At 55.1% G+C, this 22882-nt stretch overlaps 1 protein-coding gene across 1 annotated transcript in view; it reads right to left on the minus strand.

Annotated features, from left to right (window-relative positions):
- Positions 1-2853: 2853 nt before the first annotated feature.
- The window catches only part of EXOSC7 (exosome component 7), a 29130-nt gene continuing 9101 nt past the window's right edge, over positions 2854-22882 (minus strand). Inside the window, exons 2-8 of the mRNA XM_075555956.1 lie at positions 21446-21547; positions 21117-21211; positions 16905-17070; positions 10586-10656; positions 6273-6396; positions 4535-4690; positions 2854-3043 (exon numbers count right to left, since the gene is read on the minus strand). Of these exons, the coding sequence (XP_075412071.1) occupies positions 2939-3043; positions 4535-4690; positions 6273-6396; positions 10586-10656; positions 16905-17070; positions 21117-21211; positions 21446-21547 (819 nt within the window). The 3' untranslated portion in view covers positions 2854-2938. The remainder of the gene's footprint in view (positions 3044-4534; positions 4691-6272; positions 6397-10585; positions 10657-16904; positions 17071-21116; positions 21212-21445; positions 21548-22882) is intronic.

Genomic DNA, 22882 nt, shown 5'->3' on the forward strand with positions numbered 1-22882 from the left:
TTTAAATCATTTTATTGGGGGCTCGTACAATTCTCATCACAATACATACATACATACATACATTGTGTCAAGCACATTTGTACATTTGTTGCCATCATCATTCTCAAAACATTTCCTTTCTACTTGAGCTCATTTTGGGATGCTTTCTTAATGTATCCTTACCCGTTATATAAAACTCTCTCTTATCCACAGGAGCTTCTGTGGATTTGTTTCGCTAGTCTACCTGGACTAACACAACCACGCAGAACCCAGGCTGCTTCCTGACAACTGCTGGTCCGGTTCCCAGGTCCCGCTCTCGTCGGCTTTCGGGGGGCCACATGCGCTTGGGCTACATTTCTCCCCAAAAGCAGAGCCCGAGGCCCGGGCCTGTTCCGGCAGCCACGAGCAGGAAGTGACTCGACACCAAGTGACTACACAGCCGTTTCTTTGGAAAGTGAGCCCGGGGAGCGGGGAGAGCGGAACCGGAGGACGGTGAACAGCAGAGGCAGAGCTGACCGCGGCCACGAGTGAGCAGCCTCCCACGTAGGCGTGGGCAAGCCGGCAAAGACCTTGTTGGAATTATTGGTAACTGGCCCTCATTAAGTCCCCAGCGCTTCTGGGCTGAACATACTTACATGGAGAGTGGGCTTCTGCCTGTGTCCTATGACCAAGGGCCAGAGAAGCCTGCAGGAAACACTTGGAGCAAGACTGCCAGCGGGCAGTGAGGGCAGCCAGTCTGGACGGCCCTACAGCGGGGCAGGAGAGGGTGAGAAGCCGCTCAGCAGAGGCATACTGTTCCCGGGGCCTTAGGGCACCATCTCCCTCCAGCTCAGCACTTCCACTGGGGCTGGGGGTTGGGGGGGCGGGGTTAAGCACACCCAGAACTTCCAGCAGTGTTGCTTGTCGATTCCCTTTGCATCTCGAACAATTCCTCGTGGCTTCATCTGAAGAAGTAGAGCTATTAGCACATAGGGGCTGGGCACTTTAAGGCTCTTGGTTCTCCCCGTGAGATGACTTCCCCAAAAAAGACTCCTCATGTTCTACTGGCAGTTTGTACGAGGCCACTGCCTTTCTCGGAGCTGCCGTCAGCACCTTAGCTGCGGCTGTCGTGAAGGCCCGGCCCCACGTGACTTGGGCACCCGGGGACTCACAAGAAGAATCCAGTGTTAGGGAACGTGGGGGTTACATAACACTGCATTCCTGACACGCACGCACGCCCCACCCTCAGCTCCTGACGGCCATCCCTTGGTGTTTATTTATGAGGCCACTAGAGACAGCTTGCATTTGGCTGCATCCAACAGGGGGGAGGGGGAGGGGGGCTTGCAGAGAACATTGGTCCAGGCCTGTGCCAGGCTGTCTTCAGTCTCCTGCTTTATTCTCCCTGAGAGCTGAAATTCCCCTCAGCACATCCCCTGGGGGTCACTTCCCACACAGGGCAGCCTCCCAGGAAAGGCGTGGGGAGGGGGTAAGGCTGGCTGTTTTATAACTATCCCTCCAGCCAGCCGACTTGTCTGCTGGAGGTAACATGGCTGGCCGGCTTAGCTGAGTGTCACACACACACACACACACACACACACACACACACACACACACCCCACCCCACCCCCCCACTGAGGGAAGGCGCTCCCCTAAGGCTTTGTTCACATTCTAGGGCAGGGGTTCTCAACCTTCCTCGGGCAGCAACCCTTTCATACAGTTTCTCATGTGGTGGTGACCCCCCGCCCCCAACCCTAACATGATTTTCTTTGCTACTTCATCACTGTCATTTTGCAGGAATCAGGTGATCCCTGTTGAGAACTGCTGCTCTAGAGGCATCTCTGAACCCCCCTGCCAGAGTTCTGTCTCTTGAAGTTGGGGAGGGAGGGGCTGCTCTCTGCTGTCCCAGGCCCAAAAGGTCCCCCACTGCAGAAAATAACGAAGGGGGCATGAAGGCTGTGCTGGGTGTGCGCTGCAGCAGACCCCCACCAACCAAGGGGCGGAACAGGCCCTGTGGAACCAGACGGTGCCATTCGGTGAGGCATGCCCTACCTCCAGGGTCGGGGCACAGCTGAAACGCTCTGCCAGCTCCACCCTATGGACTTGCAGAGACTGCTGGTCCAGTGAGTGGACTCCTCCCTACCCTACCACGCTGCTGTATGAGGGAGGATGAGCCTGCAGGGAAGGGGGAGCGAGCAGAGCACGAAGACACACAGAGGGATGAGCAAGCCGATGACGCCATCTCTACAGTAGCCTTCCTGCGGAGCAAACAGCATCTCAGCAGACACCAGGGAGTACTTAGGAAACACCAATCCCTTCCATGTGAGTGATAAGAAAGGCAGGCTAAAGGCCAAGGCAGCCGCTGGAGCCAGGCCCCAGGGCAGGCTCCACCCGGCACAGCCCAGGCTCTGTACCTGGCTCTGTGTGCCTCCATTCTCCCGTCCACCCCAAGAAACAGACAGACCACAGACACACACACGCACATCCCAGGCTCTGTACCTGGCTCTGTGTGCCTCTATCCTCCTCCCATCCACCCCAAGAAAAACACACACACACACACACACACACACACACGGTGGAGTCACATTTCCCCCTTGATTCTGCAAGCCTTCTGAGAAGAGGAGGACCGTCCTGAATGTGCATGGATTCTGGCCACATCTTCACGCTGGTTGTTTGCTGCTTGCAAGTCAGTCCACCAAGAATGGGAACCACCTCAAGCACAAGTGTATAACCAACACTGGGGACTGTGCTCTCCAACTAAAGGACAGTGTCCCCAGCCCCGACGGATTCCGTCAGAGGATCAGCCCTCCCCGGCTGCCAGTCTCAGGGTAGCTGTCCTTCAGCCCCAGGCTTCCCACGTGGGTTTACAGCGGAAGAATACCAGCCAGACCAAACCGGGCCAGAAAATAGACTTTAATCTCCCACGTACAACCGTGAGGGCAGACAGAAACGAGGCGTGCTCCTCACTGCGCAGGCGCCGCAATCAGCCCAGGAAGCCCACCTTCTGGCGCTGCGGGCCCAGGCCCTCCTCCTGGTGCAGCACGGCATGCAGGGCGGCATGGAGACCCTTGCCCACGCGCTTGCTGGTCTGTGGGGCAGGTGAGAGCAGAGGAGCCTGCTGGTGAGACAACCCCACGTGTGGCCCACATCCCACCCGCCTCCTTGAGGAGGGCTAAGTCTGATTGAGCCCCAAACCCCAACCATGGGCTGGCCACGCACTGGGAAAGCCACCACCACCACCCTGTGGGCAGCGCCATGGCTACAGGAATACTGGCCGGGCATTCCTGCAGTTGCTGTGATTGGCAGCCTAGATGTGAGCACGTCCACAGTGGGACTCTGCATAGTGAGAGAGGCAGAGGGGCCCAGGGAAGCTGGCGTGTTGGGGACACAGGCACAGGGCACATTTTCTCCAAGAGTCTGGTTCACCACGCCTGTGAAGACTGCTCAGATGAGACCAGTCAGTGGCTTCGGGCGTGACTGATGCAGGGGGGCTGAAGGAACGGGCAGGCTGAGAGACCAGGCAGCCCTTACACAACAGACCTCAGGGGGCCTGAACACCCCCAACCCCCCCAACTCACCCCCAAATCCACAAGCTTCCCTCCAGGAGACTGTGTATCCACTGGCCTCTGTGGTGGTCCGGAGTCATGATAAGAACCTAACCAGCCCACTGGCCCATCCAGGCTTCTCTGGGTCCCCACTGCAGCTTGAACGCTACTGTCCCTGGATCTGAGGACTGACGCCCAGATGCGGCACCCAGTCCTCGTGTGGGCATGGTCCTCCCTGAAATGCAGCCCCTATGCCATGCTCTAGCCCTGGCCCCGACCGTGCTGGGGCTGAGATGAGACCCCAAGTGCGTTTGACACACTCCAGGAAGCACAGAGGGGTGGCGGCAGTGGGCTTTCCTGCCCGGGGAGTGAGTAAAACTGAGAGCCTCCATGCAGGAGCCCCCGGGCACTTCACTGGGAAGCTGGGTTCGCTGACCCAAGGAGCTAGAGCTGAGTGTCTTGGAGCTGAGGTTTAGGGCAGTGACATGCTCTCTGATCGCTATCAGTAACTCTGAAAGAACTCTGTGATATTGCTGGGCCAGACAGCCAGACCAAGGGGCTGGGAGCCAGAGGAGGCCTTGTCTGGGGCATGGCTGGAGGGGGCTCTGCTGGCAAAGAACTGTGGCCTAGGCATTTCTGATCCTGAATGACAACCTGTAACTTCCCTAACCCCCATAATCGTGAGTACAATCTGGGAGCTCTGGGTGGTCACTGCAATGAGCTATGGAACCAGCTGGGAACAAGAGACTGCCCTGGGAGGGACAATTGGGTTCAGAACCCGTCAGAGGTTGGAGCATGGAGGCCGGGCTGACCCATCTATTAAGGACCCTCGTGTGGGACTGATGCTGATGGGGGTTCTCCTTGTAAGGCCAGAGGTGTGTAGCTGCCTCCCATCCCACCTCCCACCCGACCTTATGATTATAAGCAACATTGTTCAGGTCCCACATCCACCCCACATCTTTAGCTAGTCTCACACCAGCTGCTCACCAAGCTGCAACACATGCAGGGCACACAGCACACAGCCAGACTCTCACCTCCATCATCTCAAAGATGCTCTCGGGGTCCAGGCTGCCCTTCCCTACTTTCCTCATGCACGTCACGACCCCCTTGCTGGTCACCGACACCAACAAACTGGCCAGGGAGCAGGCCTCCTCCTGCAGTGTGGCATCCACCACGTGCCGACAGCCGATCTGCAAAGTGAGAGCACAGCACACACATGGGCAGGATGCCCAGGGCATCGCCGTACCTTTTCCATCACGGGGGTACCGTGCTGGGCAAGACAACACCGCCCAGTCAGGACAGCATGCCGCATCCTGCCCCTTATCTGAGAGGAGCGGTCACTGCCGGGCACACAGTGCCTCATGAGGACTGCTAAGGGGCCGTGTCGCTCCCACCTCTGCTAAAGAGGATGGGACAGGTCAGCTGAGGCCCAGCTTTGGGCTCAGAGCCCCCCAGCACGGTGAACGGAGACACTGTTGCAAGCTCCACCACCCACCCCACTCCAGACATGACTTCAGCACAGGAAGCCTCAAGGTCGAGGCCACGTAATGAACGCTCTGTGGACTGGTGAGGATCCCCGTGGGCAGCGGGCAGGGCCAGCCCCACCTCATACACAGCGTGTCAGCTGCTAGGTGCACAGACCTCTAGGTCAGCCTGAAGACCACACTGGATGCAGGAGGGCCTCGACGAGCTAGTGGACAGATGGGATTAGATGATAACAGAACTTCCCAGGGGATTCCGGAAGCCTTCTTAGTACTACATCCCAACACTTCCTCCAGCCCCTCCTTGCCCAGATCCGGGCAATGGGCCCCCAGAGGACCTTCGTGGCAGGAAGCGTGCTGAGGGCAGGCCGATGACAGGCCTGGGGCCTTGCGACTCAGAGTAAGAGACACAGACCCACAAGGCGAGGTAGGTGGCATATAGAAGCTGCTCTCAGCCCACTCCTGGGTACCCAGGTCTCCACCACACCTTCAATCACAAAGCAAAGGGACTGCACACAGTAGTGGTCCCTCAGATTGCCACACTGTAGTCCAAGCCTCTTGTGATAGGTTTATTGTGCCAACTAGGCCAATGGGAACATGTGGTTGGAGTCTGATCAGGTCCCAGCTTGATTGGAGGGCCACCGAGATCAATAAAGATGGCCAGCATCCCATTTCCCTCTTGCTCCCTGGTGATGGGACCAGTAGTTAGTTCTCTGCCTCAACCCGTGAGCTACACTACCTGTGGGCCAGCCAACCCATGATTGTGTCGCTAGAGCTTGAGGCTCCTTTGAGACCTGCTTTGCTGCCCTGCTGGTGCTTCCATCACTTGAGCTTCAGGCTGATGGACGCTGTCGCCTTGCATCGCTTGAGTTCAAGATCCCATCCAGGCCTGCTTTACTAAGCTCCCGAGTCAGCAACTGTCAGTTGCTGGCCCACCCTGCCGTCTGCTGCCTGAGGGCTGACTCTGCCTGTCTTGCCCCAGGGAAAACTCCTCTGTCTGCTTCATTGACCTTGAACCCAGCAGCGCGTGAGTTGAAGGACTTCCAGAATATTAACTGTTCCATGGAAGTGAGTTGAACTGAGCCCTCTGTACTGCTGTGTGGACTAATTAGCTGTTATATTCCTGCTCGCTGTATAAACCTATAAATATAAAATCATAAATACCTTGGTTTTCTCTAGAGAATCCTGCCTAACACACTCCTTGTGCATGTTTCTTGATGTCGCAATTTCTCAATGTTTCAATAACATTAACAGGCTGGGACTGCGGGAGACACAGCAAACAAACTCTCACCTTGCACAGGGTGACGATGCAGGGGACGTTCTCCACACTCAGCCGTAGGCAGTCATACGGGTCATCGAACAGTTCAATGTCCTTGGACCCCTCTTCATCCTCTAAGACCCGAACCTTCGGTATCCTGTAGGGAGGGAGCAGCACAAATAAAGCTCTCACCTACTGAGAGGGCACAAAATAAGAGCCGGAGCTGGAATCACACTGTGCCTGTCGAGTATCACTCTCGCCAACGCCCCCTTCCCCCCCCCCCCCCCGCACTGCGCCCCCAGAAGTGCACCAGCCACGGGGCAAGGAGGGAAAAATGACACCGGTGCAATCAGCCATCCACACGGAAAAAGCTTATGCTAAGGGGCTAACGATGAGTCAAACTTTTAGACTAAAGTGAGTCTACCTTTGCAATGTTGTAGTAATTAAAGATTTCTGGAACTACCGGAGACACTGTGGGAATTGCACCTGACCTGATCCCACCACACCGAGGCAAAGCACTGGGGGAGTGCAGCAGAACAGCAAGGGAATGGAGTGGCAAGGTCCCCAGGGAATGTTGAAAGTGGACTTTGGGGCCAGGGCGTGGTGCCCCAACAGACTGGACTGGAAAACGCTCCTAAGGGCCAGCAAACGATCCCTGAACTAACTACAAGCTTTTCTCTTGTGAATTGTTTTGTTCTGTTCTTTGTCAGTGGTTTGTTTTTGTGGTTTTGTTGTCTGGTTGTATACTGTTGCTTTGTTTTCCTCTGTCTTGTTTTCGTGCATGTTAGTGTCTCCACAGGTCTGTCTGAATAGGACAGGCTGGATGAACTATCTGGAGGAAAAACAACGGGACCAACAGTTCCAGGGGGACTTGGGGTGGGGGGGTAGGGGGGGTAAGGAAGTGGTGTTAACAAACACAGGGACAAGGGAAAAACATGGGACCCCAAATGGTAGAGAGGGGGGAGTGGCAGGCCTGGTGGGAGATGATCAAGGGTAAGGTTGCTTAAAGAAGAGGTATACTCTAGCCCAGGTGGCAATGAAGCATGGTAGTAGGGCAGGAGGAAAGTCAAGGGAGATGGAGGAAAGAGCTAGGAGTCAAAGGGCATTTATGGCGGTCTAGACAAAGACATGTACATGCAAATATATATAGGAGGATGGGGAAATAGATCTATGTGTCTATATTTATAAGTTACGTATTAAGGTGGCGGATGGACCTTGGGCCTCTACTCAAACACTCCCTCAATGCATGAATACTTTCTTTTATTAAATTGGAACTCTATGATGCTCACTCTCCCAACACAACGGCTGGAGCCAAAGTGGGTGAACAAGTAAATGTGGTGAAGAAAGCTGATGGTGCCCGGCTATCAAAAGAGATAGTGACTGGGGTCTTAAAGGCTTGAAGATAAACAAGCGGCCATCTAGCTCAGAAGCAACAAAGTCCACATGGAAGAACACACCAGCCTGTGTGATCGAGTGGTCCCGAAGGGATCAGTTACCAGGCATCAAAGAACAAAAAATCATATCATTGACAGCACACCTCCATGATAGGATCGCTGAAGACAAATGGGTGCATAAGCAAATGTGGTGAAGAAAGCTGATGGTGCCCGGCTATCAAAAGAGATAGTGTCTGGGGTCTTAAAAGGCTTGAAGGTGAACAAGCGGCCATCTAGCTCAGAAGCAGAAAAGCCCACATGGAAGAAGCACACCGGCCAGTGCGATCACGAGGTGCCAAGGGCACAGGTATAAGGCATCATGCAAAAATATATATATATGTGTGTGTGTATGTATATATATGTGTGTGCATGTATGTGTATGTGTGTATATGTATATATATATATATACATCATATTAAATGAAGGGGGAAGTGCAGAGTGGAGACCCAAGGCCCAAGTGTCGGCCAATGGAGATCCCCTCATAGAGGGGTTTAGGAGAGTAGATGGGTTAATTAGGGTGCAAGGTAGTACCGATGAAGAATACAGCTTTCCCCCCAGATCCTGGATGCTTCCTCCCCCCAACTACCATGATCCAAATTCTACCTTGCAGGGCTGGATAGGACAGAGGCTGTACACTGGTACATATGAGGGCTGGAGGCACAGGGAATCCAGGGTGGATGATACCTTCAGAACCAAGGGTGTGAGGGGTGATGCTGGGAGAGTGGAGGGTGAGTGGGTTGGAAAGGGGGAACTGATTATAAGGATCCACATGTGACCTCTTCCCTGGGAGAGGGACAGCAGAGAAAGGGGGGAAGGGAGACTCCGGATGGGGCAAGATATGACAAAATAACAATGTATAAATTACCAAGGGCACATGAGGGAGGGGGGAGAGGGGAGGGAGGGGAAAAAAACAAAAGAGGACCTGATGCAAAGGGCTTAAGTGGAGAGCAAATGCCTTGAGAATGATTGGGGCAGGGAATGTATGGATGTGCTTTATACAATTGATGTATGTATATGTATGGATTGTGCTAAGAGTTGTATGAGTGCCTAATAAAATGTAAAAAAAGAAAAGAGAAAAAAATGATTAGGGCAAAGAATATACAGATGTGCTTTATACAATTGATGTATGTATATGTATGAACTGTGATAAGAGTTGTATGAGCCCCTAATAAATTGTTTAAAAAAAAAAGATTTCTGGAACTAACACAATGTTTACCATAAAAGGAGGGGGGTGAGTCCATTGTGCTTCTGTTTGTGGAGAGGTATCATTTAGAAATTACAAAGAATACCGGCAGTGGGAGAATTATATGCAACTACGTACAGGTTGCATAAAGAACTTCCACTGGAAGAATGAAGGACAGACAAACTGAAAGAAAAATGGGCAAATAACTTGACAGGAGATTTCCTAGATGAGGTGACGCAGAGACCTAACACACACACACAATACTCACCAGGAAAATGCAAATGAAGACTACACTCACACGATAGCTCATGCTAAAAGGACCAGACAACCAAGAGCAGGCAGAGACGTGGTGCAACCCACAGCTCCCCTGCGTGGCGGCGGCGGGTCGATTTCTGACTCGCACCCCAAGTGCTGTGTTCTAGGCGGTCACCTTCGGCCTCCTCTCGTGCAGAAAGCCCTGCAGAGGGGCTCAAGTGCTTCACTGGTGAACCCTGGGCTCCTGGCCAGCGGAGCAGCACGGTGGAAACCTGGCTTTGCTGTATCCACGACAACTACACAAGGCACCGGAGCCTCTCCTCCTACTGAGCAGGCGCACTGAGGACCAGCACCATGCACACTCGCTCTGAGCGAAACCACCCCGCTGCCCACCAGGAGTGGCCGGATAGTAAAGATGGCAGCCCGCTCACACAAAGCATCAACAGGCGAAGAAGGGCTCCAGGAGCAATGCCGACGTCGGTGGGTGAGAACGCTCCTGTCGGGTCAGGGGAGGGCCGAGGTTCTACTGCATGCTGTGCCAGGCAGTGAGCCGTGATGCCACTGTGGGAGGAGCCCTGAGTTGGGCCGCTAATTTCAAGGCTGGTGGTTCATACCCACCAACTACTCCCCAGGAGAAAGATGAGGCTTTCTGCATCCCCCACCTCGGAAGCTCTCCGGTCTCAGAAGCCACAGGGGCCATTCTCCCGTCCTACAGGATGGCCACGCGTCAGAATCAACCCACCAGCAGTGATGTGTGTGTAAGGGCACGGGGCAGATTCCAATGGCCTGTGCTGGGTGGGACAGTCCAGTTGTTTCCAATGCCTCACCAACACAAAGAAACGACAGCAAACACCCTGGAAGTCACGTTTGCCCGCTGTCCGGTGATTCTGTTCTTGGGTGACATTCTTACAAGTCCCCGATCCTCATTTCCTAGTACCCCAGGGCCCTCTTTGCCTCGATTGGATGGAAGCTCTCATGAGATGGTCACCTCATCCCACCACACTTACTTTCAAGTCAGCCCCACTCTCCTGGAACTGCTTGCTCTAGCGAAGGGGGACTCCCACTCAGAGAGAGGACACGCTGCCCCACAAGGCCTGGTACAGAGCCCCCTGGTTCACAGCCCCCCTAGGAATTCCCATGTGGCTCTGCCATTTGCCAAGTGTCAGGCACAGTCCCTGAGCAGCAGAGAGGCATCAGGCTGGCCAGGTGTTTGGGAAGCTGCCTGCAGTTGCTTTCAGCTGCTCAGTCTGTAGTTTCCTAAGATTCTTTGACATGGCACACCACTCCTTATGACAGGAAACCCAAACCCACTGCTCCTGGGTCATTTCTGACTCGGAGGAGAACTGCCCCAGGGAGGAGTCTGAACTTACACAACCTCTCTTTTCTGGATGCTACCATTGGATTCCACCATTTCACAGCAAAAGCCCCCCATGATCTTGCCCGTGTGAGCTCGTGGGCACCCCCGCTGCACTCACCGGGTGTTGAAGAGGGCGGCCTTGACAGCAACGGAGATGGCATCAAACAGGTTCCCACCGCATTCCAGCAGCTGCGGGACACAAAACAGCACAGCGGAAGATGTGACGTGTGACAGGAAAGGGTTTCCGGGCAGAGCCTTGGGTCCTGGGCCTGCCAAATTTCTCTCCAGACCCGCGGCCACAGCGGCGGACAGGCTCCCCAGCCAGATCCAGTGTCAGGCGGAGAAGCACCCACGTCTGACACCTCTCCTTAGTTCCTGGAGCCGGAGAAGCTTCGGCAGCACCATGTGCCACCGTGCGCCATGTGTCTGCATGGCATGATCCAGCTGTCAGCTGGGGCAGAAAGAACCACCCAGAGCCATGGGCTATGCTGGGTCCCGATGATCAACAGAGGCTGTACTCAGTGAGCTCGGGTTATAGCAAACGGAAGGATGAGGGCCCTGACTTCTAAAAGGCGCAAAATCACGCTGGTGTGCCGTGCTGAGGTCTACACTAAGAAACCTCTGGAACCTGAAAAAAGGAGGGAAAGTGGATTTTTCAGTGTGTGTGTGTTTAGTGGTCCCTGGTGGTGCCCACGGGTAACAGGCGTGAGGTCCATGCAGAGGCACCTTGGAAGGACGAAGGCTGGAAGCCTGCTGGTCGACCTGCAGGAGCCCCACGGAACACAGCTGCTGCCACAGGGGGGATGGGCTGCCGGCCCCTGCTGACAGCCAGTCCCCTGCACTCATCTGTTTCAGTCAAGTCAGCGAGACACCGGGCAGCAGCTGGCTCAAACTCAATCCCCATGAGTACCTGGCCCAAGGCACTGCTAGCCCAGCCACCAGGGTTTGGCGCTATCTCACAGAGGTGAGGCGCTAAAGTTCAACATCACTTCTAGGGGCTCAATGCCCCAGGCCGACCTTCCTGGTCAGACTGACAGACTGGGGAGCTTGGTCAGCTCCACTGGCGCCTGTCCACCGTGGGTGGCCCTGCGTCTGAAAGAAGAGTGGCCCCACTTTTGCCCAGGGAATCGGGGTTAGAGGCAGCCCGCCCAGGGTCTCGGGGCTCCGAGTTCTGAGTTCTTTGGCTTTCTGAGCTCTCAGCAGTTTGCCGTGGGGCCTTCACCTCTGTGTGCCTCTGCAGGGAGGGAACCACACTTCTCTCATGAAGCAGTTATGAGGCTGGATGAGCTAACACTCAGGATCCCACAGAGGCGTGGCTGACACACATTCAGTATGAGCTAAGTGTTTTCACAGTACGACTTCACCCTGCACATCCCAGTGGCTGGCCCTTGCAGACTTTTGGAGGACGAGTCCTGCATACCCCCCACCCCCCATTCTCCATCTTCACGTCTGACGGCAGAGCTCCTAGCCCTGGCTGTGAAACGGAATCAGCTGGGAGCTTGAGAAAAGGCAGGCGAGGTCCTAAAGCTGGCATTGGGCAGTCACTGCTTTCTGCTCAGAGCTTTGGGTTGGGGGGGGCGGGGGCTCGAGTTAAAGTGCAGATTCTGGTTCTGTGAAGCTCAGCTACAAATGCCATCTCATCAGGGGGAAGAACCCGAGTGAACCAGTTTGAAACTGCTCATGCCCTGCTGTCTCACAGTGCTTGTTCAATGCCAAGAAAGTGCTAGACAGAGGGGCCAAGGGCCATGGTGGGAGGGGAGGACACCCCACAGTCCCCTGGTACAGTCAAGAGTCCACAGAGACAATGAACATTCTAGGCCTGCTTTGGTGAGGGCCAACTAGGTTCTTCACAGCCTGTGCAACGACTGGTCTCTCCCTGTCCAGCGGAGCAAAGAGTAAGAAAAGTCAAAGGCCCACAGAGGCAATGAGGCCAAAGGGTGATGGGGCCCCACCAAGCCTAGCCTCCAAGACCCGGAGGGCAGACAAACAGAGGGTGCCAGCTCCCGCCCTCCTGGACAGGAGTCCAGGGGCAGAAATGTGGCCCCCAACTGAGGGTCACACAAAGACCAGGCTTACATGTCTCAAGAAGACTGCTAGAACCCTGGGCTCCTGAAGGCAGCCCGTGGCCCAACAACCATCAAACCGAGCACGGGCTACAGGCGAGCACCCCACCAACACCCAGGGGCAGCTGAGGCCCATGGCCACTGCAACTCTTCCAGTCGGTGCGTGTGGCTCTGAGGGGAAACGGAACAAGCTCCAAGGGTATTACTCGGGTCACCGTGATTTCATTCCTTTGTAAAATCTATCTACAGCTCTCGAGTCGCTCTCACATTGTCGGGAGGGGCAGGACTGGCTCTTCCATCTCAAAGGTCTGCCGACCCCTGTGGTGGAGCAGCCGACCCGGCCAGATCACAATGGCAGGTTCTGTGAGGGAGGCAGGTCCAAGAAAGCAGGGCCCGGACGGACACAAGCTCCACCACACAGGGCGGAGGTGCTCACGTGCACGGCAGGACTACCACCAACGCTACGCGTCACCCTGTGCATGGGCTGTTGACGGGAACCACTTGCTCTGCAAACTGACACCCACATCACCAAGACACGTGCTGTAAACAAGTGCTAATTGGTGCAGGAGTCCCTCGTGGCAGCAGGAGAGCACCCCCACCCCCTGCGGACTGCAGGATCGCTCTCCACTGTCCCGTGCTGGGTCCCACGGCTGTGCTGGTCAAGCACTCGGATCCCAAGAGTCCAAGGGCCCTGGTGGCAAAGCAGCTGTGTGTCAGCTGCAATCGCATGGTCGGCAGTCCCCAGCCACCGGCAACTACTCAGCAGAACGACTGGGCTTTCGACTCCCATAAACAGTTACAGTCTTGGGAACCCACAGGGGCGCCGTGAGGCACACTGACTCCAGGGTGAGGGACCCACAGGGGTACCGTGAGTAACACTGACTATGGCAGTGACTTCGGTTGGTTTGAGCTCATCACTAGGAATTAAGTGAAATTAGGAACACCAAACCCTGAGAACCAGCTAAGGGCTCCCCCCAGGGGCAGGTGTCAACCAACATGCCTCTGTCCACGGGCTGCAAGGAATGAGCGGCCTCCAGACCTCACGACTGCAGCCTGCCAGTCTCCTCTCTGGGAGCCACACTTGGGAAAGGCAGGTGCACGACACTCACCACTGCCCTCTGCTGGAGGCTGGCGGGAAGGGCAGGAAAGCAAAGCCATGCACAAGGAGAGTTGCTGTGGGGATGGCAGGAGTAAGCATCCTTTCCAGAGCCCGGCAGGTAAAGGTGCTCTCCTTCCTCTCTTCTGCCGGGCAGGCAGTCTCGCCATGGTGGGAGATGGGGGACGCAGGCAGCCAACTGGGCTGTGTGAGCAGGACAGCTACCGTGACTGACTGAGGCAGGTCACTGGTCCCCAAGGGGGGGGGGGCGCGGTGGGGAAGCACACAGAATGCATACACACCTCCCCTTTGATGCAAACACCTACCTAGAACTGTCTCCCTTGGGGCAAAACACACCATCCTCTATTAGCAACCTGGGGCAAAGGGGAAATTCTTTTCCCAAGACTTTGTCCAACAGCAGCGGCTAGTCGTGCTGTGCAGCTGCTCCCTGGGACACAGCCAGGCGCTGCAAGGATGCCTCCCTCTCCCCCAGACCCTGCACGCCAACCCCTTCTTTTCATCACCACTCCCAGGCCCGTGCAAACCAGCCTCACAGCCAATGTGCCCCTGAAGGTCCTGACAGGCTTCCCAGTCAGGGGCAGACTGGCGTCGATGGAGAGCCACGCAAAGCCAAGGGAAGAAAAATGGCCCAGTTTGGGGAACCAAACAAAACCCAAATCGACTGCCATCGAGGGACTTGAAGCACAGAGTCGATTAGAACAGAACTGCCGACAACTCCCTAAGGCGGTGGTCTTTACGGGTGCAGGCAGCCTTGTCTTGCTCTGTGGAGCAGCTGGTGGGCTCAACCCACCAACCTCTCCGTGGTCCGGTCAAGCCCTCACCCCACTGTGCCACAAGCCAAGAGCGGGTTACCCCTCTGACTGGTGCAGGCTGTGGAGTTCAGTTGGTCGGTTGGCTGGGTAAAGTAAATGTGTCCATAGAGCAAGTCTGAGAGCATGGGGGTAAGGGGTGGGGGTGAGGGTGTTTGCCCAGTGACTAAGGTAGGCTCCAGACGAGCTTGGCGAGATAAACCACCGGAGAGCCCTGTCCCCATCCCAGTGGCCAGGCAGGGTCCACTTTGCTTCCAACATGGGCTCAGTGACTTCAGGTGTTTTCACATTTAGGATAAAAATGCCCTCCTCTGAGGGAAGTCTACCCCCCCCCAACATGCCTGGGCACATGATGGAAAGCAAACCCCTCCATAGGCCCCAATCCCACGGGCAGCAAAAGCTGGTCCACTCCACTGTTGATATAGCTTCTTTTTTTTCAGCATTGTTCTAATTCATCAAAAATTTTCCTGAGGATGAGGCAGTATTTTAAAAGTATGTCTTCTGAAAAATGAATAGAACTTTATAAAAAAGAGAAACAAAGAAAGCAAAAACCACCAGACCCACCACCATCAAGTGGACACTCACGTTGATCCCCCAGGACAGAGAAGAATTGCCCCCCAGGGTTCCCGGATGTGATCTTTATGGGACCAGGTGCCACATCTTTCTCCTGGGGGCGGTTACTGGGCTCGGACAGCGACCTCTCTGTTAGCAGCTGAGGCCTTCTGCCACTGCACCACCAGAGAGAGCCACATGCCAAAAGTCTGAAAACTCAAGGTCTCCAGACGGCAGGGACAGGCCCTGCCTGGGGAAGAAGGGGCTGTTTCTGACAGAGACACTGTCCTCCAGTTAGCAGGGCTGCACTGGATTTGAATCTATAGCACAGTCAACACCACTGAGCCAGTCTCCCTCCCAACTCCCAGTGCGCATGCACGGAGGGGCTTCCTGCAGGGGGCAGCAGAGCAGATGCAGGGGGTGGGTGCGTGAGGGGAATAAGAAGAGAGAGGGGTAGTGTTCTTCAGACATCAGGAGGAGCTTGGGGAATCACGTCCTATGGGTCAGGAGGCTAGGCCTCAGTCCCGTCCTCTGCGATGCTACCTGGTCATGCCAGGACCACATTACAAGGTCTGTCCGGCTCATGCACCAAAACTACAAACCCACCGCCATCGAGTCAATTCCCAAAACAAGAACATAAGCCTTTAGGTGAGCAGCCAGCCTCGTCTGTCTCCTGCAAAGATGCTGGTGGGTTCTAACCACACCTCTGTGGTGCCTAACTCTGCCACGGTGCTTCAATGGGGTGCTCTTAGAGACGAGTCAAAAGCAAAGGGCGGGGCCTGTGATCACATGATTTTCACTCATGAACATAGCGCTCAGAATAGAATTGCCCTAATGGAAACAGTCTGATACTGTCGGATCAGACGGTAACGACTGATGTTTCGTGATCGGGCTCCATCAGTTGTCAAATGCATGTTACCCTCTCTAGGAAGCCCTGCCCTGTTCCATGGCGGGGAGGGGCAACACTTAGGGTCTGCCAGGCCCTTCTTCCGGAAGCGACTATCAGCCCACAGGATCGACTTCATCGTCAGATTCACCCGACCTGAGAGGTGGAAAGAGCCAGTCTCAAGGTCCATGAGATGTCATGTAAAGAAAAGGGGGGAAAACAAAGATCCCAAAGAGACTGCAAATGAACCAGCACCTGACCGCCACATTTCCACACAAAAGCAAAGCCCTAGCTACTCTGTTAGGTGCCAAAAGCCAGGAGGCAGAGTGTTTGGGTGAGAAAGCACTGGGAGGGGCCCGAGTGCTGGACCAGACGCCAGGAGCAGCCTCGGAGGCCCACAGCCCACCACCCACCACCTGAGTGAGGCTCCAGGATACCTTCCAGGGAGGCTGCCCAGCAAGGAAGGGGCAGGCTGCGAGGCCCATGGCCACCACCCAGCAACTGGGGCTGCAGACCAGCTCTGAGCCTGCCTTTCTCCACCTGCCACTCACAAAGGAAAGAGCTGGTAGCGTGATGGGTTAGGCACTGGCTGCGAACCACAAGGTCAGTCATTCAATTGCATCAGCCGCTTGCTGGGAGAAAGATGAGGCTGGCTGCGCCCGGAAAGACTGACCGCCTCGGACACCCTAAGGAGTTTGACTCTGCCCTCCAGGTTCGCTGTGAGTCAAATCCTCGGTAGGGAGTCGCCTCAGAGGGTCTGCAGGGTTTAAGCACAAATGCAGATGAAGAGCTTATCGTCATTCAAAGCTTATCCCAGCTCTGCCCACCAACTCTGCCTGGCACCAGCTGGAGGGCATCTAGTTTTTCCACCCTCCTGACAATGCCTGTAGATACAGCGTTGCCAGGGAGTGACTGTTACCTTATGACTAATCTCACCTGGACAACCAGACATGCACCTGAGGGCAGACAACAAGGGCGTGAGTAGGGGGCACAGGCTGTGTAGCACTTACCAGCACGTCCACGTAGAGGACCCAGCAGTGCTCCCGCGGGCTGACGCAGAGGGACCGCAGGTCCACGCTGCTCTCGTTGTTGAATATCCGGTGGAGCGTGTTTGCAATCTCTGTGCCAAGGTCGTCGCCTCCCCGGCCTTCAAACTCAGGTGTGGCGTTGGCTGAGCTGCAGGGGAGGGCAGCAGGAGGAAGCACAGGTTGAGCCTTGCGGCCAGGGACAGGCAGCGGCCAGGGCAGCCTGCAGGGAGTCAGTACCAGCCTGTGTGCTGTCAGCGTGCAGTGGCGGACTGCCCTCTGACCTGAACCTCGGCCATCTTGATCCAACAAGAACCAAGAGGGTGATGATAAACCGAACCTCCTCAAAAACAACAAGCACATAAAACTCAAGTCGATTCCGACTTCTCGTGACCCTAGAGGGCAGGGCAGAATTGCCTCTGTGGGTGTCTGAGATTTAACTCTTTGCAGGAGTAGAAAGCCTCATCTGTCTTCCTCGGAGCAGCTGGTGGCTTCGAACACTGGCTCTGTGGTTAGCAGCCCAACATGAAGCCACCAGGACTCCGTGAACCAAACTTGGGACGGTGTCAATTAACTCTCATGTCTTGAAAGCATAAGAAATGCTCTCTACGGGCAGGCCCAGGGAGCCGGGAGGCCCAGGGAGCCGTCAGACAGGTAGACGGTGTGCAGGCCAGCCCGTCCTCTCAGCCACCGCACGCACTCCGGCACTCTCCATGCAGAAACCACAGTCAATGCGTGCAGCCAGCAGTCTGCCTGGGCTGCATCATAAACTTTAAATCAAAGGGAGAAAGACTATTGGCTGATCCAATATTAATTTGCCCCCCACTTTACATCACTGGATATTTGCTTTTCAGCCTCTTGACACTGAAAGGCCCAGTTACCGGAACAAAGAAGGAACAAGATTTGGCCCTGGCCACAAGCACTACATGAGGGGTTTAACGGGAAAGGTGGGAGGGCTTGGGCTGAACAACTCCGGATATGTCTGTGAGGCTAAGTAAGCATCCCAGGAGCCCTGTTCCTCTGGGGCACCCGGCCCACAAAGGCCAGAACCAGGGTGGGTGCTCAGAAGTCAGAGGCACTTCCTTCTGACACCCGCAGCCCCACCCCTGCATCTAGCTTCTAGGGACTTCAAGGCAAAGCCAGGTGACCAAAGACCATGCATTAACCATCCCAGCCAAGTGAGGGGCTGCGCCAACCGGCTCCAAGAACTGGGAGCCCGCAAACCTGAGGATGAGCCTGGGCTGGGCTGGGCTGGGCCGGTCACACGGAGCCAGGGTGATTCCAGGCCAAGCCAGCTGGCTGCCTGTGGGGAGTCCCAGGGCGGTACTCAGTCATTTATGTAACGCTGAGAGAAGCTCACCGGATACGTTTAAAAGTCCTTTTTGTCAGTCCAGTCTAATTAGGCATAAGAATGGGTCCCCAAACCACCAACAGCATCGCTGTGCTAACTTTGCTTCTCCACTTATAGTCTCATTTTACTACTGCCAGCTGGCAGCAATGCTATTTAACCCCCCAGAAACTTCATTACTAAGATAGCAACCTAGCTGCCCCCTCAGTTCCTGGCCGGCAAAAGCAGCAACTTCACGATGAGCTCATGGAGTCACCAGGGACCAAGCTTCGTTTGTACAGGCAGCAAAACACAGCCTGGTTCTCATTTCAACACCGAGCCATCAGTGTTCGAGCGCATCTCTGAAGCGCTTAAGGACACATTTCCACAGTCCTGTGTGCACAAATATGGCACTTAGGGTGCTCACCTGGTCCTGCCGACAAGAGGGCCGCTTCCTCCTGGGAGTGACCAGTCCCTCGGGGAGTAATGTGTGGACTGTCCTGCAGCCCCAGAGAATGCCTCACAGAAGAGTCCAGGCTCCCCGGGGCCTGTCCGCTGTCAGTCCACCTCTAAAACCACACCATTGTTGGGGGGGGGGGCGGGGGGGGAGTAGGGCTCATTTGGTTGGTTTTGGACACTGACTAATTTAAAGAGGAAACATTAGCCTTTTCAAACAGCTTTGGTTTGGGCTTTCCTTTGAACATGTCATCCTTTCAGAGCTGGCAGCCAGGCAGAGGAGAGCCTGGGACGCCCTGTATCTGGGGCCCTGGCCTCGACTGACTCCGGGAAAGAGCAGGGGAAGCAGGAGGCAATTTCCCATGGTGCCAGAGGATGAGTGAGGGACTCTGGTAACATGGAAAGAAGCCCCGAGACTGTACTTTGCCAAAGGCTGAATGGAGAGGCAGGGATAGAAAAATGAGGATTCCACCTTGTACCAAGGGCACTCACGGACCAAGACCCTCTGACGAAGTGGACAAGCTGACCTGGTAAGGCACGGAGGTCAGCACCAGAGACACGCACCGTCTGCACCTGCCTCAGGGGTCACAGCCGTAACCACCAGTCTTCAAACCAAGGGCCCCGGGAAGCTAGCAAGCAGTGAAGACTGCAGCAGGGCCCCCAGCCTAGCCCAAAGGCCTTTCCAGAACTCAAAAATGCACTCACTGCCACCCAGTCCGCGACCCTGGAGGGCAGGGTAGAACTGCTCCTGTGGGTTTCCAAGACTCGTATCTTCATGAGAGTAGAAAGCCCTGCCTCCCGAGCAGCAGCGGCTGGTGGTTTCGAACCATGGACCTTTGTTACCTCTCACAGCCCCTGAAGCAGGAGCCATCGGCACCCCCATGTTAAAGATATAAAAACTGAGCCAGAACATAGCTCAACTCTGTGGCTGCCGGAGCAGGGCCGAGCCTCTCACCGGGGCTGCCTGGCCCTTCTCTGTCCCACTTCCCTGGCCTCTCTCTGGTTACTTCTGCAGTGCAGTGGCCCTCAGGGTCACTTCTTGGGCCTTTTGCCCAAAGCCATGAATGGACTCGGGCACCGGTCAGGGACTGCAGAGTGAGGTCATTTAGCTCCAAACCTTAAGGAAGGTTCATCTCTAAGGGTTAAAAACCAAACCAAAGACCACCAGTGCTGTTGCCAGTGGAGTCCCTGGGACTCACAGTAAGTCCAGAGTAAGCTGCGGGGTCTCCAAGGCTGTCCCCTGCAAGGAGGCACTGGTCACAGCGTTCTCCCCCAGGGCAGCTGGTGAGTTCCGACAGCCAGCCTGTCCCTCGACAGCTAAGCGGTTCACCACTGGGCCACAGGGCTCCTTTCTAAGGTGAGAACACGGAATAAACGGCTTTTCTGTTATAGAGGGGCTGGTAACCCAAGCCCCAGCTCATCTGCATCACAACAGAAGCCTCCAGGGGCAGGGGTGCTTGCATTTGGTTTGGGGGCAAAAACACACGTGCTTTTTGTAAAATGCCAATTCGGAGCCCACACACAGCAGCAGCACTACAGGAGCAGGTCACTGCGCTGCCAGGGAGGTTCAAGCCACCACAGCTGAGGCTAGGCACCGTGCACAGTCTCCCTCCCCTCCCAGCACCCGTGAAGAATCTGGGGCAAGGAGTGTCTAACGGGCTTTCCTGGGCAGAAACGTGCACCCAGAGCCCTGCCTGGTGGTTGCTACCATGAGGATGTGTGGCTCTGTGTGTCACATGCATGCTGAGCCCTCCGAGCAAAGCTCTCCGTGTGGGGGCTTGGCTGTCAGAGCTGCTAGTTACTGAAGGCCCATGGGAGTCAGTCTCTGTGCTAGGTGCTCTCTCATCAGTTCACCTCCGAGCAGGCATGTATGTGCGCACGCACACACACACAGGCATGGCTTAGATGAAGCCATGTAGGTAAGCAAGACTAAGCAACTTCACTGAGGTCACACAGCTAGCGATGTGGGCCCCCGCAGAACCCTGGCTTTTCACAGCCTGCCTGGCTACTTGGCTAGCCCTGGGCCTCGACCCACCAAGTCATGGTTTCCGGCAAAGCTGAAGCAGGAAAAGCACTGGGGAGTTCTAGACCCAATGAAGTGGACCCTTGCTGCCTACAATTGATGCTTCTCATCAGCACACATCTCCTCCGCCCTCACGGCCACCATGGCTGGGCAGTAAGCAGCCCCTTTCCGACAGGGACACTGGGGCCCCAAGAGAGTCTGGTGATTGGGACCAGGAACAAAACTTCCTGCCACAGCCCTAGTGCCTGGAACATAGGCAGAGCTGGGTTAATGTCTGTTGGTTGAGGAAATGATGGCTAAATAAATATGGGGGTGGTGGGGGTGTGCTCAACAGGAAAGCAGAGGCTCAGTTCTGGAACCTTTGTCTTTAAAACGCCTGCCCAGTACTGACCAGTCGACGAAGAATTCTAAGTAGCCTTCATTTGGTCTCTCCAGCTTCGGTATCCCCATCTCTGCTTTCACGCCCACCAGGATGTCTGTGTGGCCCTGCAGACACAGAACCATGTTCACTTGAAGGCACCCAGCCGCCCCCCTCCTCTCCCCCCCCCCCAGACACCCTATTTCTCAGGAGCAGTGCTGGGACTTAGGAGAGTGACAGTCCCTTCAGATTTGGTCAGGCGGCCCTCCTCAGTGGGGGTGGGCCTGGGTCCCCTAGGAGTCCTGTATATTGCAGAGACCTGCTGCGGCCTCTGCCCCATGGGCTGTGGCCACACTACTCACCAGCTTGACCCTGGCAGACCCACTGGTATTGGACACCACATCAGTTTCCACTTCGACACCCCGGTAGTCCTCGCAGCCCCGGCCATCCACTCGGAGGTCCTCCTGCGTGCGACAAGCAGGGCGCTCTGGCTGTGGCCCCAAACCCACAGCAGGCTGACCCCATGGTTAGGAACTGTGTTGTAATCACTGCCATTGATCGGGTCGAGGCAGACTCACGGCAACTCTTCAGGACAGGGGAGAACCGCCCCTGTGGGTTTCTGAGGCTGTCACTCTATCCTGGAGCTGAAAGCCTCCTCTTTCTCCCTTGGAGTGGCTGGTGGCTTTGAACTGCTAGCCTTGCAATTAGCAGCCCAACACGTTACCAGGGCTCCTTAAAAACAGTATTATTTAGACCGGAGCATGTACACAGGTATAGAAGAGAAATGGGAGCTACCCCCTCCCCTCAGAAGAATTCATTTCAGAGGGCAGCACTGAAGCTGCAGCACGGGGAGAGGGACATGTCTGATCAGAGCACACAGGAGCAAACGAAGGGAGAGGAAAAAAGAGTGGAGCACATCCGGGCCCACCAAGCCCTGATGACAATATTTCTCAGAGCAGCCAGTGCACAGAGAGGACCTCAGGGCTGGCCCCACCAAGAGATACAACATCCTTCACTGACCCATAGCACTATGGGGCCAACACTGGAGACACACCGCAGGAGTTTCGCTTGCTCGGACCCCACCATACCACGGCAAAACACTAAGGGCATGCAACAGAACAGCGAGGGGAGCAGAGCTCAAAAAATAGCCTATGGGGCCAGGGCGTGGCACCCCAGCAGACTCTACTGAAAAACACTTGTAAAGGACAACAAATAGACCTTGAACTACTTATAGGCTTTTCTTTTAGTTGTTGGCAATGTTTTTTCTTTTACTGCTTTGTTTTGCTCAGTCTTGTGTTTGTGCATATTATGCTCTCTGCATGTCTAGCTAGATAAGATAGGCAGGATAAACAAGCTGAAGGAGAAAACAACCAATGGTTCTGGGGGGACATGATTGGAGGGGGGGAGTGGGTGTTAACAAACCCCATGACAAGGGAAAAACAAGTGACCGAAAATTGATGGTGAGGAGGGTGTAGGTCTGGTAGGGCTTGATCAAGGGCAATGTAACCGAGAAGAATTACTGAAATCCAAATAAAGGCTGAACATGATAGTAGGGCTAGAGGAAAGTAAAAGAAAATAGAGGAAAGAACTAGGCGGTAAAGAGCATCTATAGAGATCTAAATATTGGTATGGACATATGTAAATATAGTTATATGTGATGATGGGGAAATAGATCTATGTACATATATTTATAGGTTCAGTATTAAGGAAACAGATGGACATTGGGCCTCTACTTAAGTACTCCCTCAACACAAGAACACTTGGTTCTGATAATCTGGCATTCTGAGATGCTCACCTTC

Source organism: Tenrec ecaudatus, chromosome 8 (genome assembly GCF_050624435.1).
Source record: "Tenrec ecaudatus isolate mTenEca1 chromosome 8, mTenEca1.hap1, whole genome shotgun sequence".
NCBI lineage: Eukaryota > Metazoa > Chordata > Mammalia > Afrosoricida > Tenrecidae > Tenrec > Tenrec ecaudatus.